The 27,201-nt window shown below is 37.9% G+C and overlaps 1 protein-coding gene across 1 annotated transcript in view; it reads right to left on the reverse strand.

The window, feature by feature from the left end:
• THSD7A (thrombospondin type 1 domain containing 7A) overlaps window positions 1–27,201 on the reverse strand; it is a 493,191-nt gene that overhangs the window by 180,199 nt on the left and 285,791 nt on the right. Inside the window, exons 5-6 of the mRNA XM_017525230.2 lie at window positions 22,006–22,161; window positions 20,475–20,687 (exon numbers count right to left, since the gene is read on the reverse strand). Coding sequence (XP_017380719.1) covers window positions 20,475–20,687; window positions 22,006–22,161 — 369 coding nt within the window. The remainder of the gene's footprint in view (window positions 1–20,474; window positions 20,688–22,005; window positions 22,162–27,201) is intronic.

Here is a 27,201-nt window from a genome sequence, read left to right on the forward strand (position 1 = left end):
CTTTAAGTTGAAACTAATTCCCTTCAGATGAATAGGGTTTTTTTGGATGGTGTGGCTTTAAAAGACTGATGAATATTTAAGGTAGGTAGAGAGGCCATTTAGTTGTGAAAATGTTTACAGTCTTTATATGTGGCTAGCCAGCTGGAAACACAGCTTCACAGGGTCTGGGCTTTCCAGGGTGCTATGAATAGTCTCAGAACTTGATTTTTCTCCTCTACACACATGGGCAGTCAAACCAGAATAATGGCAACCATTCTACATCAAAAGAATTACTGCCATTCTCTTCTCTGAGGAAGGGAAAAAGTGGAAAAAAATCAACACACACTTAATTCAGGATATATGGTTAATGTATACTCCAAATCAACATGAAATACAATTTTTTAAAGTAAGAGTTAAAAAAAGAGAAAGGTTCTTTATTTGTTCTTTTTCCTAAATTTGACTATATAATTATGGGACTATTTTCAAAAGAAACAGCAGGAAACCTGCCTTGCCTTTCTTAATTTTAGAAGGAGATAAACGCTTTCATTTTCTGTGGATGAAAGGCACACTCCTCATACACATTATGTTTTTCACATTTAATATTAACCTTTCTATTGACCAAAGCTACATTTTAAGCCATCAGCAAATCAATTTTTAAATGCATTTATCAAATTAGAATAAGAGGATATTACAGAGAACAAAGGTGAAGCCTTGTTCTATGACTCAGATGCAACTTTGGTTTCTCATTTTCCCCTAACTACAATCAATAGATCATGCCTGAGTACAGTTCATCCAAAGACCACGGAGTTATTTAATTTAAATTCACCCTGCCACGAAATATTATAAAATGTATTAAAAATACCATAAAATATATAAATATCCTGTTCTTCATGTCAAATTGAAAATAAATGAAGATGTTTTTTAAATTAAGAAGGTAAGAACAATCAGTAATTTATCACTGTCAATCAAGCCATAGATCAATTTAAAAAACGTGAAGCTTAAACAACTTACTACTTGTAAGTAAGGGAAATAATACAATTAATTATACTGTTCATTTTAAAGTGTTTCTGGCCATAAAATCTATTTAAAAGTTACAGCTTTTCCCAATGCTATTATGATACAGCAATCATTTGCACCTTTATGTAGATGTCAGAAGTAGATACGTATAATACTTGGGTATAAATTTTCCCAATAATTCTAAAAGGTGTTCTTACCTACAGCATTCTACATTTCAGAGAGACTATAAAATAAAAAACAAATAAAGTGTACAATATGACTGCTATTCTTATTTATTTGCTAGATTATACTCATTTGGAGCAGTTCTTTTCATTAGTATATAAACCCTTAAAAGGTCTTTCACATAAAACAAAGACTCTAAAACATATGGATATACATGTCCATGTTCTAAATGTAACATGTGACTAGAGAGCAAGAGAGCATCAACAGCACTGGGTGAAAACAGATTTCACTGCAGTAAAGTTATCTGGATTATTCCTAGACCAAATTTGTTTTGTAGCTAGAGTTTGTGGTTTCGTCTAAGAAAGAGAGCCAGTGTGACTGTTTCAACCTCCCTTCCTTAAAGCTGCGGTTGGAGTCCTATGTCTAAAGGAGCTGATTATACCATTTCGCTACCAGAATACTCTCCATTTCATCTGCATGAAACAGAGTCTCTTGCACCTGGTTACCAGTTCTCTCATGACCTGGTTTTATCCCCAAAGATTCACCTCCTCCAGCTTTTTAAACACGAACTGTGCAGTAACATGCCCAACTATTTGCAATTCCCCAAATATCCCAAGTTCTTCTATACATCTGTGCTTTGCATAATCATGCTATTTAACTTAAAATATACTGACCTTCTTAACAATTTTTACTTATCCCTTGAGTTAACATGAGTCATCTTTTTAAAACCTTCAGTGACACTGCAATGCAGAGAGTATACTCAACCCACTGTGCCCCTTGGCACACTGAGCATGTTTCTAGCCCCTATTGCACGACATTAAAATTGTTTGATTACATATTTTCCCATCTTCAACTAGATAGCAAGTACTTGATGGGCAGGGGCTGCTATTATTAATGCAGGTGTAATACTTGCAACATAGCCAGCATAACAATGTGCCTGTAACATAGCAAGTGCAAAAAAATGTGTATATAATGCCAGTAACATAGAATGTAATACCTAAGACATAGCAGGTAATGCCTAGGATACAGCAGTTTTGACGATAGCTGATGATTTTAAAAGTGTTTGACGGTTCTCCCTTTGCTCGCTATCTGTTTCTCTCCTGCTGCCAAGTAAGATGTGCCTTGCTTCCCCTTTGCCTTCCTCCATGATTTAGGTTTTCTGAGTGAGGCCTCTTCAGCCAGGTGGAACTGTCAGTCAATTAAACCTACTTCTTTTATAAATTAGCGAGTCTCAGATAGTATCTTTATAGCAGTGTGAGGATGAACTAATACAGTAAGCAATAAAATTCTTATCTGTAACCAAATTTAAAAAAACGAAGTTTCTGTGCTCAGCTAACTTTCTCTCTATTGAACTCACCTTATACACCAGCCACAGCAAATGTAAAATGAAAGAATGAATGAGCTGAGGCAGCAGACTGAGAAGTCTAACCAATGATTAAACCAATTGGTATATAATATTTAAATGTCGTTTATAAGGTCAGAACTTCTCTCAAGTGTTCTAGCTCTCTCATGGAACGCATACCATAGCCATTTCCTGGGTTGTGTATCCTAGGGAAGACAAGACTAAATATCCAGAAGGCTCTCCATATAAATTCCCTATTTTAAAGTTTTGTATATAGTTCTGAATTAAAGTTAACATTTTGGAATCTTAATAAAAATATCAGTAAAATATTTTGCGACAGCATGCCATTTCTATGATATCTCAGCAGCTATGATTTCCGGCAATGCAATGTTCTGTCTAAATGGAGATGAGAATCAGGGGAAAAATAAATAAAAGATGTACTGAGGCACTTTAGCCACTCTACCGTCTCTCTGTTGGGCTACCTCTGCTTTTATAAGTACATTTGATGTTTTCTTAACTAACTTCACATGCTATACAAAGATGAAACCAGTTCCTAGAAGAATCCCCTTCCAACTAGATTTTACTTTGTACTCTTTCTACCAAGAAATCTTCTATAGACATTAACTTGTTTTGAAAAGCCATGTTAGATCCTTCTTTAGTATAATCTAGGGGTTTTGCAAATGTTTTCATTGACACAGTCTTAAGAAAAATGTAGAGTAAATAATTGGTTAGGGGTAAATTTTAGATACATCTGTGAGTCTAAGCCTAACAGCCACTTGTTCAAAGCAGGAACTTTCCCTCTCCACTCTTTCTATATCATTTAGACCTCTTCTGGGATAAAAACAATAAAGAGACTTTACTGGTTTAAGTAAGGGCTATAGGTAAGAATTAAACAGGGCTTCAGGCTGGGCATGGTGGCTCATGCCTCTAATTCCAGCACTTTGGGAGGCCAAGGCAGGAGAAATGATTGATCCCAGGTGTTAGAGAACATCCCAGGACATAGAGTAAGACTTCAACTCTACAAAAAAAAATAAAATAAAAATTCAAATTAAAACAACTAGCTGGTCCTGGAGGTGCACACCTGTTGTCCCAGCTGCTTGGGAGGCTGAGGCAGAAGGATCATTTGAGCCTAGGAGTTTGAGGGCTACAGTGAGCTGTGGTCACGCCATTACACTTCAGCCTGGGAGACAGAGACGCTTTTTCTAAAATAAATACCATTAGAGAATACTACAAACACCTCTATGCAAATAAACCAGTAAATCTAGAAAAAATAGATAAATTCCTGGACACTTACACCCTCCCAAGATTAAACCAGGAAGAAGTTAAATTCCTGAATACACCAATAACAAGGTCTGAAATTGAGACATCAATTAATAGCCTACAAACCAAAAAAAGTCCAGGACCAGACAGGTTCACAGCAGAATTCTACCAGAGGTACAAAGAGGAGCCGGTACAATTCCTTCAGAAACTACTCCAAACAATACAAAAAGAGAGAATCCTCCCTAACTCAGTTTATAAGACCAACATTATCCTGATACCAAAACCTGAAGACTTCTATCCTGATACCAAAACCTTTTTTAGAGATGCAACTAAAAAAGAAAATTTCAGGCCAACATCCATAATGAACATTGATGCAAAAATCCTCAAAACAATATTGGCAAACTGAATCCAACAGCACATCAAAAAGCTTATCCATCATGATCCAGTTGGCTTCATCCTTTGGATTCAAGGTTGGTTCCACAAACACAAATCTATACATGTAATCCAGCACATAAACAGAACCAAAGACAAAAACCACATGATTATCTCAATAGATGCAGAGAAGTTCTTCATCAAAATTCAACAGCCCTTTATGCTAAGAAATCTCAAAAAAATCTCAATAGATACCAACAGAACGTATCTCAAAATAATAAGAGCTCTTTATGACAAAACAACAGCCAATATCATATTGAATGGGCAAAAACTGGAAGCATTCCCTTTGAAATCTGGCACTAGACAAGGATGCCCTCTCTTACCACTCCTATTCAACATAGTATTCAAAGTTCTAGCCAGGGCAATCAGGCAAGAAAAAGAAACAAAGGTATTCAATTAGAAAAAGAGGAAGTCAAATTGTGTCTATTTTCAGATTACATGATTGTATATTTAGAAGACCCCATGATCTCAGCCCAAAATCCCCTTAAGATAAGCAACTTCAACAAAGTCCCAGGGTACAAAATCAATGTGCAGAAATCACAAGCATTCCTATACACCAATAACAGACTTAAAGAGAGCAAAATCATGAGTGAGCTCCCATTCACAAATGCTACAAAAAGAATAAAATACGTAGGAATACAACTAACAAGGGATGTGAAGGACCTCTTCAGGGAGAACTACAAACCACTGCTCAAGGAAATAAAAGAGCACACAAACCAGATGGAAAAACATTCCATGCTCATGGTTAGGAAGAATCAATATCATGAAAATGGCCATACTGCCCAAAGTAATTTATAGATTCAATGCTATCCAATGCTATTCCCATCAAGCTCCCATTGACCTTCACAGAACTGGAAAAAAAATACTTAAACTTCATATGGAACCAAAAAAGTGCCCGCATAGCCAAGAGAATCCTAAGCAAAAAGAACAAAGCCAGAGACATCACACTACCTGACTTCAAACTATACTACAAGGCTACAGTAATCAAAACAACATGGTGCTGTTAACAAAACAGAGACATAGACCAATGGAACAGAACAGAGGCCCCAGAAGTAACATCACATATCTACAGTCATCTGATCTTTGACTAACTGGACAAAAACAAGCAGTGGGGAATGGATTCCCTGTTTAATAAATGGTGTTGGAAAAACTGGCTAGCCATGTGTAGAAACCAGACCTCTTCCTTATACCTTATATAAAAATTAACTCCAGATGGATTAAAGATTTAAACATAAGACCTAACACCATAAAAAACCTAGAAGAGCCGGGCGCGGTGGCTCAAGCCTGTAATCCCAGCACTTTGGGAGGCCGAGGCGGGTGGATCACGAGGTCAAGAGATTGAGACCATCCTGGTCAACACGGTGAAACCCCGTCTCTACTAAAAATACAAAAAATTAGCTGGGCATGGTGACGCGTGCGTGTAATCCCAGCTACTCAGGAGGCTGAGGCAGGAGAATTGCCTGAACCCAGGAGGCGGAGGTTGCGGTGAGCCGAGATCGCACCATTGCACTCCAGCCTAGGTAACAAGAGCGAAACTCCGTCCCCCGCCAAAAAAAACCTAGAAGAAAACCTAGGTAATACCATTCAGGACACAGGCGTAGTCAAGGACTTCATGACTGAAACACCAAAAGCAATGGCAACAAAAGCCAAAAGAGACAAATGGGATCTAATTAATCTTAAGAGCTTCTGCACAGCAAAAGAAACTATCATTACAGTGACCCGGCAACAACAGAATGGGAAACAATTTTTGCAACCTACCCATCTGACAAAGGGCTAATATCCAGAATCTACAAAGAACTTAACTTTACAAGAAAAAAACAAGCCCATCAAAAAGTAAGCAAAGGATAAGAACAGACACTTCCCAAAAGAAGACATTTATGCTACCAACAAACATATGAAAAAATGCTCATCATCACTGGTCATAGAGAAATGCAAGCCCAAACAACATTGAGATACCATCTCACGCCAGTTAGAATGGCTATCATTAAAAAATCGGGAGACAACAGATGCTGGAGAGGATGTGGAGAAATAGGGACGCTTTTACAATGTTGGTGGGAGTGTAAATTAGTTCAACCATTGTGGAAGACAGTGTGGCTATTCCTCAAGGATCTAGAAATAGAAATACCATTTGACCCAGCAATCCCTTCACTGGGTATATACCCAAAGGATTATAAATCGTTCTATTATGAAGACAAATGCACATGTATGTTCACTGTGGCACTGTTTACAATAGCAAAGACTTGAAACCAATCCAAATATCCACCAGTGGTAGACTGGATAAAGAAAATGTGACACATAAACACCATGGAATACTATGCAGCCATAAAAAAGGATGAGTTCATATCCTTTGCAGGGACATGGATGAAGCAGGAAAGCATCATTCTTAGCAAGCTGACAGAAGAACAGAAAACCAAACACCACATTTTCTTACTCATAAGTGGGTGTTGAGCAATGAAAAAACATGGACACAGGGAGGGGAACATCACACACTGGGGCCTCTTGGGGGGTTGGGGTGACTAGGGGAGGGATAGCAGGGGGTTGCGGGATTGGGGAAGGATAACATTAGAAGATACCTAATGTATGGGGGATGGACGCAGCAAACCACCATGGCGTGTGTATACCTATGTAACAATTCTGCACAATCTGTTCAAGTACCCCAGAACTTAAAGTGTAATTTTAAAAAAAGAAAGAAAATGTGGTACATATATACCATGGAATACTATGCAGCTATAAATAGGATGAGTTCATGTCCTTTGCAGGGACATGGATGAAGCTGGAGACCATCTTTCTCAGCAAACTGACACAAGAACAGAAAAACAAACATTGCATGTTCTAATTCATAAGTGGGTGTTGAACAATAAGAACACATGGACACAGGAAGGGGAACATCACAAACCAAGGCCTGTCGGGGGTTGTAGGGGCTAGGGTACGGATAGCAAGGGTTGAGGGAATAGAGGAAGATTAGCATTAGGAGAAATACCTAATGTAGATGACAGGGTGATGGATGCAGCAGCCACCATGACATGTGTATATCTATGTATCAAACCTGCATGTTCTGCACATGTACCCCAGAACTTAAAGAATAATAATAATAATAATAAAATAAAATAAATTGTTATGAAAGAAAAGACAACTTTCAAGTAAACTTCGTGAATGTTAAAGACAGATGGAGTAAAAGCCAGTGTGAAGATTCTAAAATTCAGGTGCCTAAATGACTTGGATAATAAATGTTTGCTCATTAAGAAAATGAAAGGCAGTAGAAGAAATTAATTCAGAACAAGTTATAATATGTTCATGATACAGTTTGGCTATGTCTCTATCCAAATCTCATCTTCAACTCTAGCTCCCATAATCCCCATATATCATGGGAGGCAAAAAAAAAAAAAAAAAAAGAAGAAGAAAACTCAGGGCACAGTGTGTGATAGAAGGGAATGAAAGAATGTTGAGGAGGCAAGCAGCGTAATGTATGTGAACCTTCTATAATTTTATATCAATTCAGCAATTTCAATGTAAGATTGAACATTTAAAAATTTTAATGAGTTAATTTACTTAAATTCCTTACCCCTTTTTAGCCTACTAGCAAAACTGAAAGCTAGGAAATGTACTGTATTAATCTTGTAGCTTGCTATACCATATTCCCTGTTTCAACCATAGGTGTTCCTGAGATAAGAAATCTCAGCTTGAGAATCACAGCTAAGTAGTGTCTCTTCTTTCGCTTCCTGATGTCGGTTCCTGGTGACATTTTTTTAAGGATGTATCTTCCTCACCTTCGACTTAACACAGGTCTAAGTACCAGAGGTCTTTAAGTTCAAAGATTACTACAGCTTTCTTTTAAAAATTATATTTAACTGTCTTTCTACAGCAATTATATTTAATTGCTGTATTTAAACAACTGAGATTGCTTGTACATAAGTAAAGTCCAATTTCTGGCCGCAGTCAGTAACTTGTTATCTTCTAAAAACAGAAAACTACAATTCTAGCGTGACACATTCAGTGTAGTTCTTATGCTATACAAATAAAAAACGTGCACTTCAAATCTACTCTAATATTAATAACATTGTTACAATAATGTTATAAGTTTGGTCAAACTCACATAATATTGTTCTATTCAAAAGATATTAGCTCAGGGTCAATTAAGAGGTCTGTTTCTCTGCCAAACAGGTGAAAATTTTTTTTCATTATGGAATTTTATTATATATTTATTTTCTGATCACAAATAGAGTGGGCACTCATTTACTTAAGACCATATTTATGTGCTTTGAAAATGAGGTCACTTATCTGATATGTGTGTTATGAATATAAATGAGCTAGGCTGCAAATCATGTAATCAAGTATTTGCTAAGTAGTACGGTTTGGCTGTGTCCCCACCCAAATCTCATCTTGAATTGCAATCTGAATTGTAAGCCCTACCAGGCAGGGACCTCATGGGAGGTATTTGGATTATGGCAATGGTTTCCCCCATACTGTTCTCATGATAGTGAGGGAGTTCTGACAAGAGCTGATGGTCTTTAAAAGTGTTTGGCAGTTCTCCCTTTGCTCTCTCTCTCTCCTGCTGCCATGTAAGATATGCCTTGCTTCCCCTTTGCCTTCCACCATAATTGTAAGTTTTCTGAGGGAGGCCTCTTCAGCCATGTGGAACAGTGAGTCAATTAAACCTCTTTCTTTTATAAATTAGCCAGTCTCAGATAGTATCATTGTAACAGTGTGAGGATGGACTACTACAGTAAGCAAAAAAATTCTTATCTGTAACCAAATTTAAAAAAAGGAAATTTCTGTGTTCAGCTAACTTTGTCTATATTAAACCCACCTTAGAGGAATTTTAACAACAAACACTTAAATAGCATATACTAGGAACAATTCCTAGCATTTAGCATATATTAACTCATTTGTACTACAGAACAGCATTGTAAACAGGTAACTGTATTATTCTTATTTCACAGATAAGGAAACTTAGTCACTACAGATTTAAGGAACTCACCAAAGAAAGTGGGAAAGTTAGCCTGTGAACCTAGAGTCAGTACTGCAATGTCTGGTCTCCAGAAAGTTAAATCTCAGTAAAACAGGGTCTAATGATAAAATACTGTGGGAGGAATCCTTCAAATTTCAAGTTTTTCTGTACCTTTACTTTTTGTTCCTATGCAAATACAGTAGCTCTTTTGCTCTAGTGTACTGGGACATGAAAGTAATGGAATTTGAAGGCATACTGAGATGTTAATAGGGTGTGCAATTTGGTGTCATGCTTTATTTGACATCTGGTAGGCCAAGTTTGAATTTGCAGTGAGGGCAATAATAAAAGTTTATTTAAGGAGAAATTACATGTCTTCTCTTGAAAATATGTGATGTTTAGGGATAAAAGGAAGACAGAAATTAGTGATGGTTCAAAGATTTATTGACAATCTGTTATGTGAAGCACAGTGCTAGGAAACAGGCATGCAAAAATAATTAAGACATGATGCCTACCCCATAGTAAGCAACAGTATCAAAGAAATAGTGGGGAACAGTAAACTGTAAATGACTGCATTCCAAATTTCATAAAATGTGCAATGTTGTAATGAAGGGAGGGGCAGGAAAGCCAACCAGTAAAATGGACAGGATTAGATCGGGTAGGACATTCTGTGATTCCCAAATGAACTTCATGCAGAAGGCAATAGGAAGTGAGTAAAAGATTTCTATCCCGGCGCGGTGGCTCATACCTGTAATCCCAACACTTTTAGAGACCGAGGTGGGCAGATCACTTGAGGTCAGGAGTTCAAGACCAGCCTGGCCAATATGGTGAGGCCCCGTCTCTACTAAAATACGAAAATTAGCCATGCATGTTGGTGCATGCCCGTAATTCCAACTACTTGGGAGGCCGAGGAAGAAGACTCACCGGAACCCAGGAGGTAGAGGTTGCAGTGAGCTGCGATCACAACACCGTACTCCAGCCTGGGTGGCAGACTGAGACTCTGTCTCAAAAATAAACACAAAAGATTTCAAGCAGCTGAATGATGTGATCAAGAGAGGATCTATGGTAGAGACCTGTAATACCAATATAAGGAAAACTTGATTCAAGGACGCCAACATCTCGGCTTCCTGCCCTAGTTTTCCCTAATTAGTGTAATTCTTTTAAATTAGCACTGCCCCCTCCACTGTTGCAACCCTTATCTAAGTCACGCTGTCATCTCTCATTGGAATTATGGCTGAAGCTACAGCCACCTCACTGCTGCTTCTCTGCTCTCCCTAAGTTTGTTCTCAACAGAACAACATCAGCGATTCTTTAAAAACAAGTCAGTTCTGGTCCCTTGTTTCAAACTCTCCAACAGATTCTCATCTTAGAATAAAAGCCAACGCCCCTGAATGGTCTCAAGCCTCTGCAGCCTCTTTAAATTCATCACCCAATAATCTTTCCCTAACACATTCTACTCCAGTCACGCTGGCCACCTTGTTGTTCCTTAAATATTCAAAGTGTTTTGTACCTCTGGGTCTTGCATTTAATGTTCCTTCTGCCCTAAATGTTCTCTTCTCAAATTCTCACAGGATTTACTTTCTCATCTCCTTTATGTCTCTTCACAGATGTCACTCTATCCGCAGGATTGAGAATTGAATAAATTGTAGTGTTGTGAACTAGGTTGGAAAAACTGAAAGAGAAACTGATTTTGGAGAAAAGATGATCAGTATGACTTTGGAACACAGTGAGTTTAAAATGCCAGTAGGGTTTGGCTGGCACTTCCGGGTATGGCTGTAAAGCAGACAGTTAAAAGGAAATGTAAACCTTTAAGAAATGATCAGAGAAAGAATATAGCGTAGAGCAAACAGAGGAAGTAGCATGTGCTAGATTCAGTAAGTCCACAAATTCTGGCCAGTACTTCTCATCAAAAGGTGTAATCTATTCCATTATTCCTTGAGCCTTGTTAGATTTGAGACTTGCTTTGACCCATAGAATGTGGCAGAAGAGATCTTACAGGAGTTCAGAACCTAGGCATTAAGTGTCCATTCAGTTGGTTTTCCCTCCTACAGAATTGTCTTGAGGCCAGCTAGAAAAGCAGCCAGTCTAGTCTACTGGAACATGAGCGGACAACTGGGGATAAAATGAGGCACCTTCACTGACGTTAGTGGGGCCAACTTGGGCCATTCCACCCATGCCAGCTCTTCAGCTAAATGCAGCTGCAAGAGTAGATCACACAGAAACAACACAGGAACTGCCCACCCAACTAATAGAATTGTGACAAACAAAACAAAACAAACACAAAATATTAAGCTTGGGTTAATTTGCTATGCTGTATACACAGCTGGTATAGAACTGAATATGTAGCAATAAGATGCTGCTTTAAGAAAACCTAAAAGTAGCAGCATTGGCTTGGAGACTTAGTGTGGGTAAAGGCTGAAAGCAGGCAAGATTGTTAGTGAAGGATAGAGACAGATACTAAATAATAAATCATTTTCCATAATTCTCCTATCAAAAGGCAGAGTCTATTTTCCTACCCAATGAATCTAGATCAGCAAAAGTAGGTGAGAAGATTGTTAGTGAAGAATTAGTTCCATAATGTACATATTACATCATGTAGTGGTAAAAAATTGGCAAAACTATTTCTTGTGGAAACTTAGATAGAAAATGTATGTATCTAGATAAAGAAATTCCCAAAAAGAAAATTTAATGTTTTCTTTTTCTTCTGAGAACGATATGGTATGAGAAGAGAAAGTAGAGAAGAAATAATTCAATTTGCAATTGGAATTTAGAAGATGCCGAGCTATTATAAAATGAAAGAAACAAAACTATTTCTCATCCATACCTCTCTGGGAAAAAAGCACGAAATGACCTAAGGTACAAATCAAATCTGGGATCTAGCTAATAATTCATTTATAACACCACAGAAAGCCTCAGGTGATTCCCAGAAAATCCTCTCAGCTAGACTAAAGGGCTTATAAGAATCCTAGAAGCATTTCCCACAGCACACTCCCATAGAGCCCAAAGAAAAAAGAAAGCTGTTTGAAAGACAGTTATGGATGTGGCTTTTGGGGCACACAGTGATACCCAATGACTTATGTAGAAAACTCAAAACATTTTAAGGGTGCTGCATTGGCAAAACTTTGCCAACTTAGACTTTGAGAAATTCAGACAGTTCAAAATGAAAAAATAAAGTCCTTTGGCCTCTCTAATTTCCATGGTCAGGAGGCTGACTGAGAAAGTTTGTCAAGTACAAATCTAAGCCATTTCTATGGCAAAGGAAAGATACTTTAGGGGAAATTTCAAGAGCTCATAATGAAAGAATCAAGAAAAACAGTGGAGTAGAAAGCAATTCCCGGAGAACAAAAGTAGAGCCTAATCAAGGAACTTTCTCTGTTCCCGTTATAAGGTGAACAGGCTGGATATGTATGTTTACTGTAGCACTATTTATAATAGCAAAGACATGGAACCAACCCAAATGCACGTCAATGATGGACTGGATAAAGAAAATGTGTTACATATACACCATAAGATACTGTGCAGCCATAAAAGAAAATGAGACCATGTTGTTTGCAGGGACATGGATGAAGCTGAAAACCATCATCCTCAGCAAATGAACACAGGAACAGAAAACCAAACACCATAGGTACGAATTGAACAGTGAGAACACATGGAAACAGGAAGGGAAACAATACACACCGGGGCATGTCGGGGGTGGGGCGGAGGAAGAGCATTAAGACAAACAGCTAATGATGCAGGACTTTAAACCTAGCTGACAGGCTGATAGGTGCAGCAACCCACCACAGCACACGTATACCTATGTAACAAGACTACAGGTTTTGCACTTACTTGGAACTTAAGGTAAAATAATAGAAAGAGTTGTCACAGGGCAGAAATGGCTGAATGCGTCCTGCTTTTCTCAGTTGTGAATGGGAGAGTGATTCTCCACTGAAAGGAAAATCACAATAGTGTATGCTGTATGTGTGAAGGGAATTAGTGGAAGATATCTTGTTCTTTTCATTCACAGACCTCTGATTCAAGAGTAGCTACATCCATATTTGAAACAGATGCAAACCATCATAGCAAACTTTAAGCCTGATGATGTAAGTGCATGAGAATTTTTGTGGTCTTGGGTGGGGAGGGCGTATATTTTACATGTGACAGGAATGAAAATAATTTGACCAGAGAGTAGACTGTAGTAAATTTTTGCCATAATTCTTTGCTATACAACCCATCAAACGGCAGAGTCTATTTTCCTACCCATTAAATCTGTATTGTCACTTGTGACTTGCTTTGACTGGTAGAAGGTGGATGAAGTGATACTGTGTGAGAGATGACTTTCAGCTTTTGCTTGGTCCTATTGAAATTGTGCCAGAAAGCCACCATATAAGAAACAGCTGATCTAGCTTATTGGAGGATGAGAGTCCATGTACCAGTGGGGTACCAATGTACCCCAGCTGACAGCACCAACTGCCAGATACATGAAGGAGGCCATGTGAACCTTTCAGCCACAGCTGAACTTTCACAAAAGAGCTCAGGTGAAACCTCAACAAGCACTTCTGCATCTTCATGATTGCAGTCACTAAGTTTTGAGGTGGTTTGTTACCTAGCAATAGTTAAATGATACATGGTCTGAGAGGTGGAAAGAGAATCGGAAACACAGAATCAACGAAGTCATGGGAAGACAACATTTTACAGAGGAGGTGGATATTAAGGGAATCAAAGCAAACGAGAGGTTCACTAACATAAGAAATTCATCAGGTTTCATAATTAAATTCCTGCCCAATTTCACTGAAAGTTTCCACTGTCTGTACTGGCTTTGGCCAGGCACAGTGTCATGGCACTGTTGCTCCAGCTACTTGGGAAGCTAAGGTAGGAAGATTGCTTGCACCCAGGAATTCAAGAGCAACCTGGGCAACATAGTGAGACCCTGACTCTCAAAGGAAATAAAGAGAAAACTCGTTGCTCTGGGTTGTGTTAAGGCACCCACCATCTATGACAAAGTCAACAGCTATTTTATATTTGCCATTTGAAGTGGTAGCTAACATTCAGTGGGGAATTTGTATCACTAAGTGGTAAATAATTACTTAATTTTTATCTGAGGTCTCTGCTACATCTACCCTACTTTTAAAAATAAATAAAATCATTCAGAAAATCCTACTCTTTGCTACAACATTGCCATTCAAAATAACAAAGAACATTGGCTAAACTCTAATGGTTTTCTTAAAAAAATAATTTTTACTAACATATCCAAGTATATTGTAATACATACACAGACACATATACCAATATATAGCAAATTAGGGTGTCTGATGCCAAATTTTTATAGTCTAAGATAAAATTGTGATTACTACACACCAACACTGAAGGAAAACTTATTGACTGAATTTTTCTAAAAGGTTATAATGACTTTTATCTTTATGACAAATTAAATAGAGAATCGCAACCCAATTACAGGAAGCAGACGCCTACCAATAGTGTTAGATGATCCTACTTGTAAGCAAGAGACCTTAGATTTAACGTAATATCCAACCTAATTATATTTCAAACACATTAGAAGGCATAACATTCTACAGGAAGGAAATTTCTTATTAGACTTTTTGCTTAAATTATGGAAAAACAATTCAGTTATAGGATGGATTCTTGCATTTAAAAGGTTTTTCCACATAATGCCTTTGTAATTTGTGTTAAGAAGCAGATTCCAGTTCCAAAGAATGATCATGCGTTTGAAGTTGTGTTCTCATCTAATTCCATAGATATTTGAATTGATCTGAACTCAAAGTTCTCACCAAGGTTTCAAAAGCAAATCTTATTTAGGTCGTTCCATTGTATAAACACATTTTAACTTTTTGTCTAGCACTCTTTCTTGCGTATTACGATGTTCAAACTTATCACTGATAAATAATGATAAAATATGGCACAAAAGGTATTTCCCTGATAGAAAGGCACAAAAATATTTATAAACATGTTCTTCCATTTTAAGTTCTTAAAAAGATATTCTAACATTTTCCAATATTAAACAATCTGAATGTCTGCTACTGGGAGTCTTTAGGTTTTCCAGCCTTTTGAAGCTCCTTTTTGCATTAAAATTCAAATAGAATTATTTCAATTTCATTGGGAATCCAGGAACCTCCTAAGTGGCAGTGGACCGGAAAATTGCATATTCTCATGGGCGTAGAAGACACCGTATAATCGAGTCTTTGGTTCATTTTAGTTTATACAACATTTATATTCCTTACCACATAACTGGATTTCCTTTTGTAATGGACAGGGTTGCTGGCCAGTTTCGATCGCGTGGGATACCTTTCACTGGCTCTTTGCACCCATCTTTCAGATTCTGCAGCTGTAGCCTAATTCCTGACCTCAGACTGATTATCCCTCAACATTAGGGTTGTCTGGCCAATGTGGATAATTGGAAGTTTCTGGGACTCATCTTTTCTCTGGACTTTGCCCCATGTACCTTTTCCTTTTCCTGATTTTGTTTTGCATGCTATCATTTTGGTAAGTCATGCTGATAGGTACGAATGTAAGGTGAATCCTCCTAGCGAATCACTAAACCTGGGAATGGTTTTAGAAACCCAAGACCCATTGTCTTTTCTCTATTTTGCTTCTTTATTTCCCCTTTTCTTACTGGTTTCTACCAGGAGCACATCCTTAAGCTCCATGCATCTTAATCCTGGACCTGACCTATGCTTCTGGAAGAATCTATAAATATTCTGAATCATTCAAAATATTAGTCTCAACGATGAGTACTATAATTTCTCTTTTTCTATTCCTGGCATGCTTTTCTCCCAATCTTCTAACAATTGTCCCACTTACCTCTTTCCCTCTTCAAATTGTTACTTTTTAATAAATACATGTCTGGGCAAAAATTCCATATTTATACAGTTAATACACTACCTACAAATTGTACTATAGGACTTAAAACAGGGCACTATCTTTCCCCATCTCTTTCCACAATGAGTCCTGTTCTCTAGTTGTATAAATTTTCAAAATTCTTATATTTTCTTCAACATATGGAAATGATATGCCCCCATATTCCTCCTAGTGCTGACTACATGGAAACAAAGAAGTCTGACATGAACTACTTGGGAAAGAAAGAGTGGTCAAGTCTTCCGTTTCCACTTCTTTTTGGTGGTAAAAAGTTCAGAAAGATTAAGCAGTCACATGGCAAGCCAGTGCTCTGGACACTAAAGTCAATGATACAGTTTGGATGTATATCCCCACTAAATCTCATATTGAAATGTAATCCCCATTGTTGGAGGTGGGGTCTGGTGGGAGGTGACTGGATCACAGGGGTAGATTTCTTATGAATGGTTTAGCACCATCTCCTTGGTGCTGATCTTATTTATGATAGTGAGTTCGTTCTTATGAGAGCTGGTTGTTTAAAAAAGTGTGGCATCTCCCTCTTCACACCCTCCGTTGCTCCACTCTGCCATGTGAGATGCCTGCTCCCATCTACCCTTCCACCATGAGTAAAAGCTTCCTGAGGCCTCGCCAGAGGCCGAGCACCTAACATGCCATGCTTCCTGTACAGCCTGCAGGACTGTGAGCCAATTTAACCTCTTTTCTTTATAAACTACTCAGCTTCAGGTATTTCTTCATAGCAATGCACAAATAGCCTAACACAGTCAACTTCCCCCAAGTGTTTTCAAATCCACTTCTTTTGATACTTTTGATGATATGCACATATGTTCCCAACAGAGGCAGAAAAACTTGCTTTTAGGTCTTGCCTCAGTGCTCATCTCCACATGTGCTTAGTCACAGGTCTTCTTCAGCATTACCAGAATCCAGCCAGGTTGGCGGGGTGCTGAGAGCCTTTGGATAGCACAGTTAACTCCCATTCAAGAATGACACAATATGCAAGGATGGGCCTAACCGGTGCCTTTCATTACTCTTATACTGTATCATTAATAGCTGGGTAATGATGACTGACAATGACTTGCTTCCATAAAAGTACGTTTTGGTTTCTTAACAGTCTGGGTAAAGTAGGAAACTGAGCTGTCTATGCCCATGTCATTGGTTATATGCTAACTTATACTAATGTCGGGGGAAAAAAAGGAAGGTAGCACAGAACTTCAGGCATGTGAAACCACTGAGGTTTACTGTTTCATAAAATAATGCCAAAAAACCCAAAATAATGTAACTGGTTTTTGAAATTCACATGGAAAAGTGTCAATACTCAATATCTGAACTAGCACATACAATATGAAAATACAGACAGCAACTTTTTTTTTTTTTTTTTTTTTTTTTTTTTTTTTTTTGCAGAGGAGAAGGAATTACAGAAACAATATCTGATTTACACTCACAAAAGTAAGGAACAAGACAATATTTTTTCCCCTTGCTCCAGTCCAATAGCCTTGCTTTGTTCAGTTTCTAACAAGCCAATTTAGGTAACAAAATACTCTTGCCTTGCCAGATTTACATCTTTAAACGAAACATATCCAAATATCCAAAAAATTAAAATAGGGCAGGTTTTGAGTTTTTTACTAGTGTAACATCCTCTGATTCCCCAAACCACAGATTTTGAAGTAGGTTCCTGTATTTGTGTTCGGACATCTGGAATTGTGTTTCCGATGATCTTTAAATAATGAGCAATATTTGTTTTATTACATTGAAATGTTAATCTCTTTTTGGAGAGTCTAACTGTCTTTTGTGCTCTCTTTTGTCTTACAACTCTGTTACCCTCTTCCCCCCACCCCCTCACCCCGTCTCCTTCTCTGACAGACACAGAAGCTATGTAAAACTCCTCCTGGGGTCTCTCACAACCCTCCCACGAACCTCCTCCTTAGAAGGCAAATGGAAAAACGAATAGCAGCAACAGCAAATGTTAATCATCACTGGGAGCCTTGACAAAGAATATTTCAGAAAACAAATAGAGATTTTAAGTGTTTTGAGGTCATTAATAGAGTTGTGAAATCTGTGAGGAATGTGGGAACAAAAAAGTCTTTTTATTATTTGTTCATTTCACAGGCTCTAACGCTTCATGTCCCTAGTCGAACTTTAATTATAAAACAAAACGTATAGCTGCAGCCCAGGCCTAGAGGTACAGTCTGCACGATGAATCCACTTTAATTCCCTGGGCCCAATTTAATTACAAAACAACGTTTGGTGCAGCTGCTAACACCTACCAGGTGACCACACAATAATATCGGAGTAGTATTTACAAGTCTCCAAATTTTTGTTTTATTCTATCAGCCCAATTATGTCTCAGGTTATACACAAATTTGAGCGGGTTCTAAGATTTATAATAAAAAATAATTTTCTTGATTTTACATATCCATGTAGTTGAAACAGCTAATGTATTAAGTAGTAATAATTAATTACAACTAATTAAGATCAGGAGATAAAATTTAATGGTGGAAAAGATGTCCTGGTAAAGGACAATAACAGATTGAATATCAGTTGCATTCTTATCTTTCTAAAAGTCATTCTGTTTGTGAGGCAGGCAAAGTGGAACTAGCTCATGTGTATTGTGTTATCAATTTGTTTTGTAGGTTATAACATACGTTACCAGTACAACTACGCACATCTAACTCATACCTCTGCTTGATTTTTACCGTTTTTTCACAAGACAAGCCAGGAGATAATTATTTGTGTTGCAAAATAAGTTTTACTTAACAAAATTAAACTAAGCCACTGGTACTTTTTTTAAATAGCTGGCTCCTTTAGTCTATATAAAATAAATTCAATTTGCACAAATACCAGGAAGAGGGTTGCACTAAGCGGACTAGGTCTGATTTTTCATCACGTAACACTGAGGCGGAAGTGCCATGCAAAAGTAACGTTTTAGCTTTCTGTTTCACTCAAAAATACTTTTTACAATACCTGAGACCCTAATTCCTCTGTCAGTCTATGGAAGGACAAGAACAATTATTTGAACTGAGAAAAATGATCAGGGAATTCAATATGATCCTTACTGTTTTTGCAGCAGTTCAGAAGATAACATAGAGTATTGTATGATCCAAATTAGCATTTCAAGTGTGAGTAAAAGAGAAAGAGAACATGCTTCTTTTGCTTTCTCTTCCTAGCTGCCAATCTCTGAGTGTTACTTCCTCCCCTTTTTCCACTCTTTATTGAAGAATAAGGAAGAAGTAAAGAGAGGATATATCACAGCTAATTATGCTTATCACAGCTAAAAAGCAGAATATATAAAATTCATCCTGAAAGATCTGGAACAATGATCTCCTTCTTCCCTTTTCAAACTTAAGCACTGGCTCAGATTGTTCTGCATGACTATATTACACCCTGGACAAAGAGAAAACGCTAATTTCTCAGTAATAGCAGTGTCTGTCAGTCTCCCACCCCAGAGAGTGTCTTCCTTTAATACTGAACAGCGACTGAATCACAGGAGGAAACAATTTTGCTTGCTGGAAGAAAATAGGATGGAAGGAATTATGACGGTTACCAGATGTTACAGTACCCCCCAGGGGGCACCAGAATGTTTCTGCATATGCTGTAAACAGCATAAACTGTCAACCATGGGACCCTGGGGTTCAGCACTCATGCTTCTCTGATGTGCAGAGTCATAGGATTCAAGAGATAGAGCAACCTTACAGATGATGTCCAGAGGTTTTAAACTATGTCTGGGGAAGTCCTGTGGTTTGTGTGACTCAGGGATGATTTTGAAGTAAGGGGTTCTCACCAGAACAGTTGCAGGGCTCTTATGAAGGAACCTAAAAATCTCTTATCAGAGATTAACATCAAGACAGCATATTTTATCAAATAAATATGAGTTATAAAAGTCCAACGTTATTCCTGTGGTTGTGGAAAAGAATCTTCCGGAAAGCCACTTTCCAGTGCTCCAGGACATTCCTAAATAGGGAACCCTTAGAGAACAAACGTCAGTTCAGGAACTCTAGGCTGTCATAAGCCTGGAAATTAAATAACGCTAAGACACAGTGTCAAGGAGGTTAGAAGAAAAGACTTTTAGAGTCAAGTCAACCAACAGCTACAACCCTTCTTTGTTTACATTTCATTTCCCATAACAGTTTTTTTAAAGGCACTTTAAAAAGTTACCTTTCCTTGTTATTGTTAAATTTGGAAACTTAATAAATTACTGCCCTAATGATAATTTAATTCTTCTACTGTATGATCTGTTCTGTTTTCACATTTAACAATATCCTGTTACTATTCATGGATCCTCTCCACTGCCACGATTTCATTAAGAACGTAAGAGACAGAGAGAGAAAGAGAAACAGGGAAAGAGAGGGAAGGAGGAAAGGAGAGAGAAGCAGCTATTTCTACATTTGTAAATGGAACCAGTTGTAATGAGAGAAGACAGGATTTTAACAGTAAGTAAAAACATGTATGCAGGGTTGGACATCCATAAAAACACAATAGATGCGTTTGACTCACCATCACTGTTGATGCACACAACCTCTTGAACTTGCGTGCCCGGACCACACTCCTTCCCGTTATCTGGCTCACAGTCTCCGAGTCTCACTGCTTTCCAGTCATAACAGGCAGGCTCTTCACAGGGAATGGCTTCCAGCAAGTGAGGGCAGTTTCCAGTTCCCCCAGAGCCTCCAGTGGGCTCATTGGTAATGCGCCGCTTCCTCAGTTTGAAGCCTGAATTACGGGGGAAAGAAAAACCTATTGTTACCATCAAAGGTTGAGTATTTCAGAAAGTTGAATTAAAACCTCAGGGTGAAAGTTAGAAAGGAGTGGAGGCAGAAGTCATTTTTGTTTTGAATCACTGGTGTATCCCGAAATTCTAGCTACTGTGAGGTCAGGAACAATTCATTAAATGAGTGAGTGGGTTAATGAACGGAATGGAAAAAAATGGCAACTTGAGCTTACTACCACAAAGGTAAGGCTAGAAATGTGATACAGTACCCATCTATGGCCCTCATAGGGCATAGAGGACCGGGGTGGGAACACAAAGAGATAAATTTTGGTTAAGTTGGAAAGTCTATAGCCAAAGAATATTCAAAAAAGGAATGAAATTTCAAGCTATTCAGAAATATTGATGACCAGATGAAAGTGCTATTATTCTTAAATCTTCAACAATGTCACATGATTAAATTTGGAAAATGAGCGTCTAAGAAGTTGGATGGTTCCAGAGAAACAATTTCTTTGAGCTTCCTTTGATTTTAGACCCTCTGGAAAACTGAATTAGGAACATAAGCCATGAGGGCTCTAGTGTGGAATATTCAAAGTCCTGCTTTGTGCTTTAATAGCACTTAAGTCTTGTCCTTCCTGACAGTGTGTAACAAAATTAATAAGTCTCTTTATTACTATGTACACATACTAGAATCACTAGAAGACTGCCCTTTCAAACAAAATAGAAAAATGTTTTCAATCATGAAGTCATGTGAAAATTAGCTCACCATGTCCACCACAAGAAAACCATTGTATTTATTCTATTTCTCTATCATTGCATTTTGAAAGTAATACAATTTATACATTTTTGTCTTCAAAGTAATAAGCAGCTTTATCTATTCGGCTCTAGATATGGGGCAGGCACTGAAACATAAGCACTATATGTTTATCTCATTCATTCCTTAGAGACAAAGTAGATGGCAGATATTATTACCTCCCTTTTACAGATAAGGACACAAAGATCTAGATAGTTAACTTATCTAAACAGTAAGAGACACAGTACATTTTCCAATCCAGACCTGACCCCACAGCTCTTCTTAACCATTGCACTAAACTGCCTAAGATATTCTCCACCATGTTGTCTAAATTAACAAACACTTATGCCTATATTCTACTGTTTTAATCTTCCGGTACCATCACTGGATTAGGTTTACTCGCCTTTTCAAATTAATAGTCTTTAGCCATTCTGGAAAATACCACAAACACAGAACATAGAAGAGCATTTTAAAAATAATTCATGATTTGATACAATTGGTGGGTATAAAAGGCATGTAATGTTACCTACCTTTTTTTCCTTGCTGATCATTACAGTTTTCGTAAGTACAAGGTCCCCAAGCTGACCAAGGTGAAACTTCACATTCAGTTGGACAAGGAATGTTGCACAGCTGTGTAGTATTAGGGACAGGGCCAGTGCATAATTTCAAGTCCACTGGTTTTGAGGCTATTTAGAGAAAAATAGAGACACGTCTTAAACATTAAACAAAAGGAAAATAAATGGTCAACAATATGATTTTTCTGTGTGTTTGGAAAACAGAAATCCTTAAAGAAGTGCCACTGAGACAACATTCCAATGCTTCTTAGCCAAATTCTGAGAATAAAAAGAGAATAAATGGAAATTTAAAAGGCAGTAGAGTGTAGTCAAAGGAAACTGGAGATGTCTTGCCAATTGTCTGATTACCAGTTTTACCACTAATTGATCATTCAATTAATAATGCTGTGGTCATGCAATTAATAATGCTGAATGCAATATTCGTTATCTGTAAAATAATCCTTAAGGTTAGATCTAAAATTCTACAGCAATATTCTAAGAAAGTAAAAGAAACTTTAGAGGACTGAACACAATAGGAGGGGCACTTTAGCTTTAACATATATGGAAAAAAATACCCACTGAGTAGTTCCTGGTGGAGCACTCTCCCATCCTTGGTTCACAGAGGTACCAGGTGAAGATAATGAAGCAAGATCTCAAATGGGGGCTACTCTCTGTACCCCCAGCTACAGTACTCACTGGATTCTTTCCAGAACTTCTAAATAATATATTATCTAATATGTGACACAATTCTAATAATCACTAAAGATACCAATTTATAATTTGCTATATTTGTTTATAAGTTGACCAACAAACTGGATAAATGTTGCTTGTCCTTGCTTTTTTTTTTTTTTTTATGCTTGCAGTTTGGCTCTTTTGTATATATTTGATAGTTAAGGACATATATTTAAGGACTATGGACATATCCATAGTTCTGGACATAGAACTAATTAAAAATGACTAAGTGTTGAAGATATGTAAAACTATCTGGACAGAGGAAGAGAATCCAGTTCAGCTGCATAGCATCTATCTATCTATCTATCTATCTATCTATCTATCTATCTATCTATCTCTCTATTTATCAATCAATTAGTCATCTATCATCTATCTCCTGACAGCCATAGTTGCTTTTGTTGTTAAAAAATGTAATAGGTTCCCGGGCATGGTGGCTCACACCTGTAGTCCCAGCACTTTGGGAGGCCAAGGTGGGCAGATCATGAGGTCAAGGGATCGAGACCATCCTGGCCAACATGATGAAACCTCATCTCTACTAAAAATATAAAAATTAGCTGGGCATGGTGGTGTACACCTACAATCCCAGCTACTCAGGAGGCTGAGGCAGAATTGCTTGAGCCCAGGAGGCAGAGGCTGCAGTGAGCTGAGATTGCACCATTGCACTCCAGCCTGGCAACAGAGCAACCTCAAATAATAATAATAATAATAGGTAATTTTCTTGGTCACACATTTCCTGAATAATAGCTAGTTCCTTTGTCACTCTGATAATACACTAAGTCCGTGCTTGCAGAAAAATGACTTAAATAATGGATGCTTAGCTATCTCTCATTTTCCTATGTGAAAGGACTATCAAATTCCAATTGCATGGGATTGCATGTAGAAGCTCATAGAAAAAATTGCAAAATGTTAAACTATATTTTCCTAACTTTAAAATGAAAGTACTACATCTGTTTGTAGCTTAAACTTGAAGACAAATTATACACACTTGTACATCCTGTAAGTTTTCACACACACAAGTACACATAGTCATAAATGCTATCTAACGCCTATGACATTGGCTCTTTTACTACCACAATTTTTGTTCTGAAAACTATTCTGCCAATTTTATGTATCCTTTTCTCTGCTAGTGGTGCTTATCTTTCTCTCTGCATCACCCACCCACTTCTCCACCCCCACCACTCCCACACTCGCCACTACAGTGAAAATAAATAACTGGGCACTAATTGGCTTAGTATGAGCACAGTGAGCATTCTCACTCAAGTTCACCAGGATCACTGTTTATGTGCATAATAGCAGCCAAAGCCAAAAATGATTAATTTTATTGCTTTCCAGTAGCAAAAGTGTTTGGCACACTAATAACAGAAAATACCATTAGAAATAAATGGTTCACTCTCTGAATATAAAAATAACTTGACATCAATGATACATAATTCATATAAAAGTGGATTCTTTTAAAGACATGTATAGGCAGAAGTGTCTATGTTATGTAGCAAAATTAGCTGCAAATTAACATAAGCAATTACTTTTATTTGTGGAAACTTTCAGAGTCTAATTTAAAATTAGAGGTTTGGGGTAAAAGACCTTAAAATCTCCATTTTTTTCTTTCAATTTATTAAAAGTCATTTTAAATCTTAGTGCTATTATATTGTTTTCAAAATAATTTATATAAAATAAAATTTACTGGGTATGCAACTGTGAAGGAATATTGGAGTCTGAATTAATTTATTTTATATATAAGGCTGAAAACTTTAGGAAGCAAACATTGTTTCATTAAGAAAACAGGTTAAGCAAGACAACTCACAGGAAGAGCTGCCACCAAGAGACCAGACCATTGAGAAGACCTGCACTCTCCAAGCAGATCTTCAGCAGGATGACACCGAACGTGGACAGAAGGAGACACAAAGCCTGGGATAAAAGAGGAGGAAGCTGGGAACTCTGCACTGGGCTACTGAGCACCAAGACTCATTCCTGGCCCTGAGGGGCTCCTGAGAAAGGGGTGAGTTAAATAGGTATGGAATGGCCCATTTTTGCCATGGACCCCAGAATCCTAGCTTCAGGGGAACCCACTCCCCACACAGACATTTGACTTGGCAGAGAGAGCTTATCAGAGAGTTATCAGGGACAGGACTCCAATCTGTGCAGAATCCAGGGCATTTGGCATAGCAATAGCTGCAGTAGAGCACAGCCAGAGATGCCTATCTCCCAAGGCTCACCACTTCTTCTAGGTAGCTTTGACCTTTGTTAACTGCAGGATCTGAATAGAGCAGAGCTTTCTTGGCCATGGTACAGGCTCAGTCTGATCTGAGCACTCCCTGTCTTCCAACCTGTACCAGGGTAACTGCCTGGCCTTGCCCACTTGCAGTGCAGCTTCGGATGCCCAATAGGGGTGCTTTCCAGCAGCTACCCTTAGCTCCTTCAATGGTAGGCACCAACTAATCATTAGAGAGCTTCTGCAGGCGGACCCTCTCCAGCATGCACCTGGCTGCAGCCTCCCCCAACCACTGTACCAGGGCCCACCACCCTGTTGCTGCTCTGCTGCTGACACACACACACACACACACACACACACGCACATGGACCCTGCCACACTGCTACCCTGTAGTTGATGGCATGTATGCCCAAGTGTGTACCCCATTGTTACCACCTCACTGAAGTGCTTTTACCAGCACTCTCCATCATAGTGTTATTGGCAGCTGACTGGGAACATCTCAGCCCTGGCAGTACAGCAGGTGCTTACCTTTGAGGGGTCAGAGAACAAAGCCATGGGCCTGGGCCCAGGCCCCAGATGTACTGAGCTGAGCCTGGGCCACCTGAAATCATCCAGAAATGTAGCCAGTTTACTGAACCAATTTATAACACAGTCAAACCTTCAAGGACATTAAAGAATATAAAAGCAGTAAGCATCATCCAAAAGACAGCAGCTTCAAAGATTTAAGGAGCTTCAGCCCACACAGATGACAGAAAAACCAGCACAAAAACTCTGGGAACTTAAAAAGCCACAGTGTCTTATTAGATCCAAATGACTGCAGTAGTTATCCAGCACTGGTTTTTAATCAGGCTGAAATGGCTAAAATGACAGAGATGGAATTCAGGGTCTGAGTGGCAATGAAGATCACTGAGATTCATGAGAAAGTTGGAACCCAATCCAAGAAATCTAAGGAATCCAGTAAAATGATACAAAAGCTAGATGAAATAGCCACTTTAAGAAAAAAAGAACTGATCTAATAGATCTGAAAAACACTACAAGAATTTAATAATACTATTGAAGGTATTAACAGCAGAACAGACCAAGCTAAGGAAGAAATCTCAGAGCCTGAAGATTTATCAAATCAAGTATGACAGAAAAAATAATAAAAAAGACTGAACAAAAAATCTCCAAGAAATATGAAATTATGTGATGAGACTAAACCTATGACTTGCTCACATCCCTGAAAGTGAGTAAGGAAATTAGTTACTACTAGACCTGCCTTGCAAGAGGTCCTTATGGGAGTGCTAAACATGGAAATGAAAATCTGTTACTGACCACCACAAAAACACACATAAGTACACAGACTATTGTCACTCTAAAGCAAATCCAAAATCAAATCTAGACAACAACTAGCTAATGTAATGGCAGAATAAAATCTTCACATATCAATATTAACCTTGAATGTAAATAGGCTAAACACTCCACTTAAAAGGCACAGACTGTCTTTTAAGATAAGAAGCAAAACCCAACTATATGCTGTCTTCGAGAGACCACATCACATGCAATGACACTCATAGGCTCAAAGTAAAGGGATGGAGAAAAATCTGTCAAGAAACAGAAAACAAAAACAAACAAATCAAGAGCTGCTTTCCTTATTTCAGACAAAGCAAGCTTTTAATCAGCAGTAATCAAAAAGGGGAAAGAAGGACATTACATAATGATGCAGGGTTCATTTTAATAAGATGACTTAACTATCCTAAGTATTGATGTGCTCAATACTGGAGAATCCAGAATCATGAAACAAGTTCTTAGAAAACTGCAAGGATACTTACATAACCACATAATAATAGTGGGAGATATCAATAACCCACTGACAATATTAGAGCAAAAAGGCAGAAAATTAACAGATATTTGGGACCTAAACTTTACACTTTATCAAATGGAACAAACAGACCTCTACAGAACATTCCATATAACAACAAAATACATTTTCTTCTCATCTGTACATAGCACATACACTAAAATTGATCATATGCTTGGACATAAAGCAATTATCAACAAATTGAAAAAAATTAAAAACCAAATCATATCAACCACCCTCTCAGACCACTGCACAATAAACACAGAAGTTAATACCAAGATGATCTCTTGAAAGCATATAATTACATGGAAATTAAAGCAACCTTCTTCTGAATGACTTTTGGGTAAACAATCAGATTTAGACAAAAATCATGAAGTTATTTGAAACTAAT

The sequence above is a fragment of the Cebus imitator genome, unplaced genomic scaffold, assembly GCF_001604975.1.
Source record: "Cebus imitator isolate Cc_AM_T3 unplaced genomic scaffold, Cebus_imitator-1.0 Scaffold37, whole genome shotgun sequence".
Classification (NCBI taxonomy): Eukaryota; Metazoa; Chordata; class Mammalia; order Primates; family Cebidae; genus Cebus; species Cebus imitator.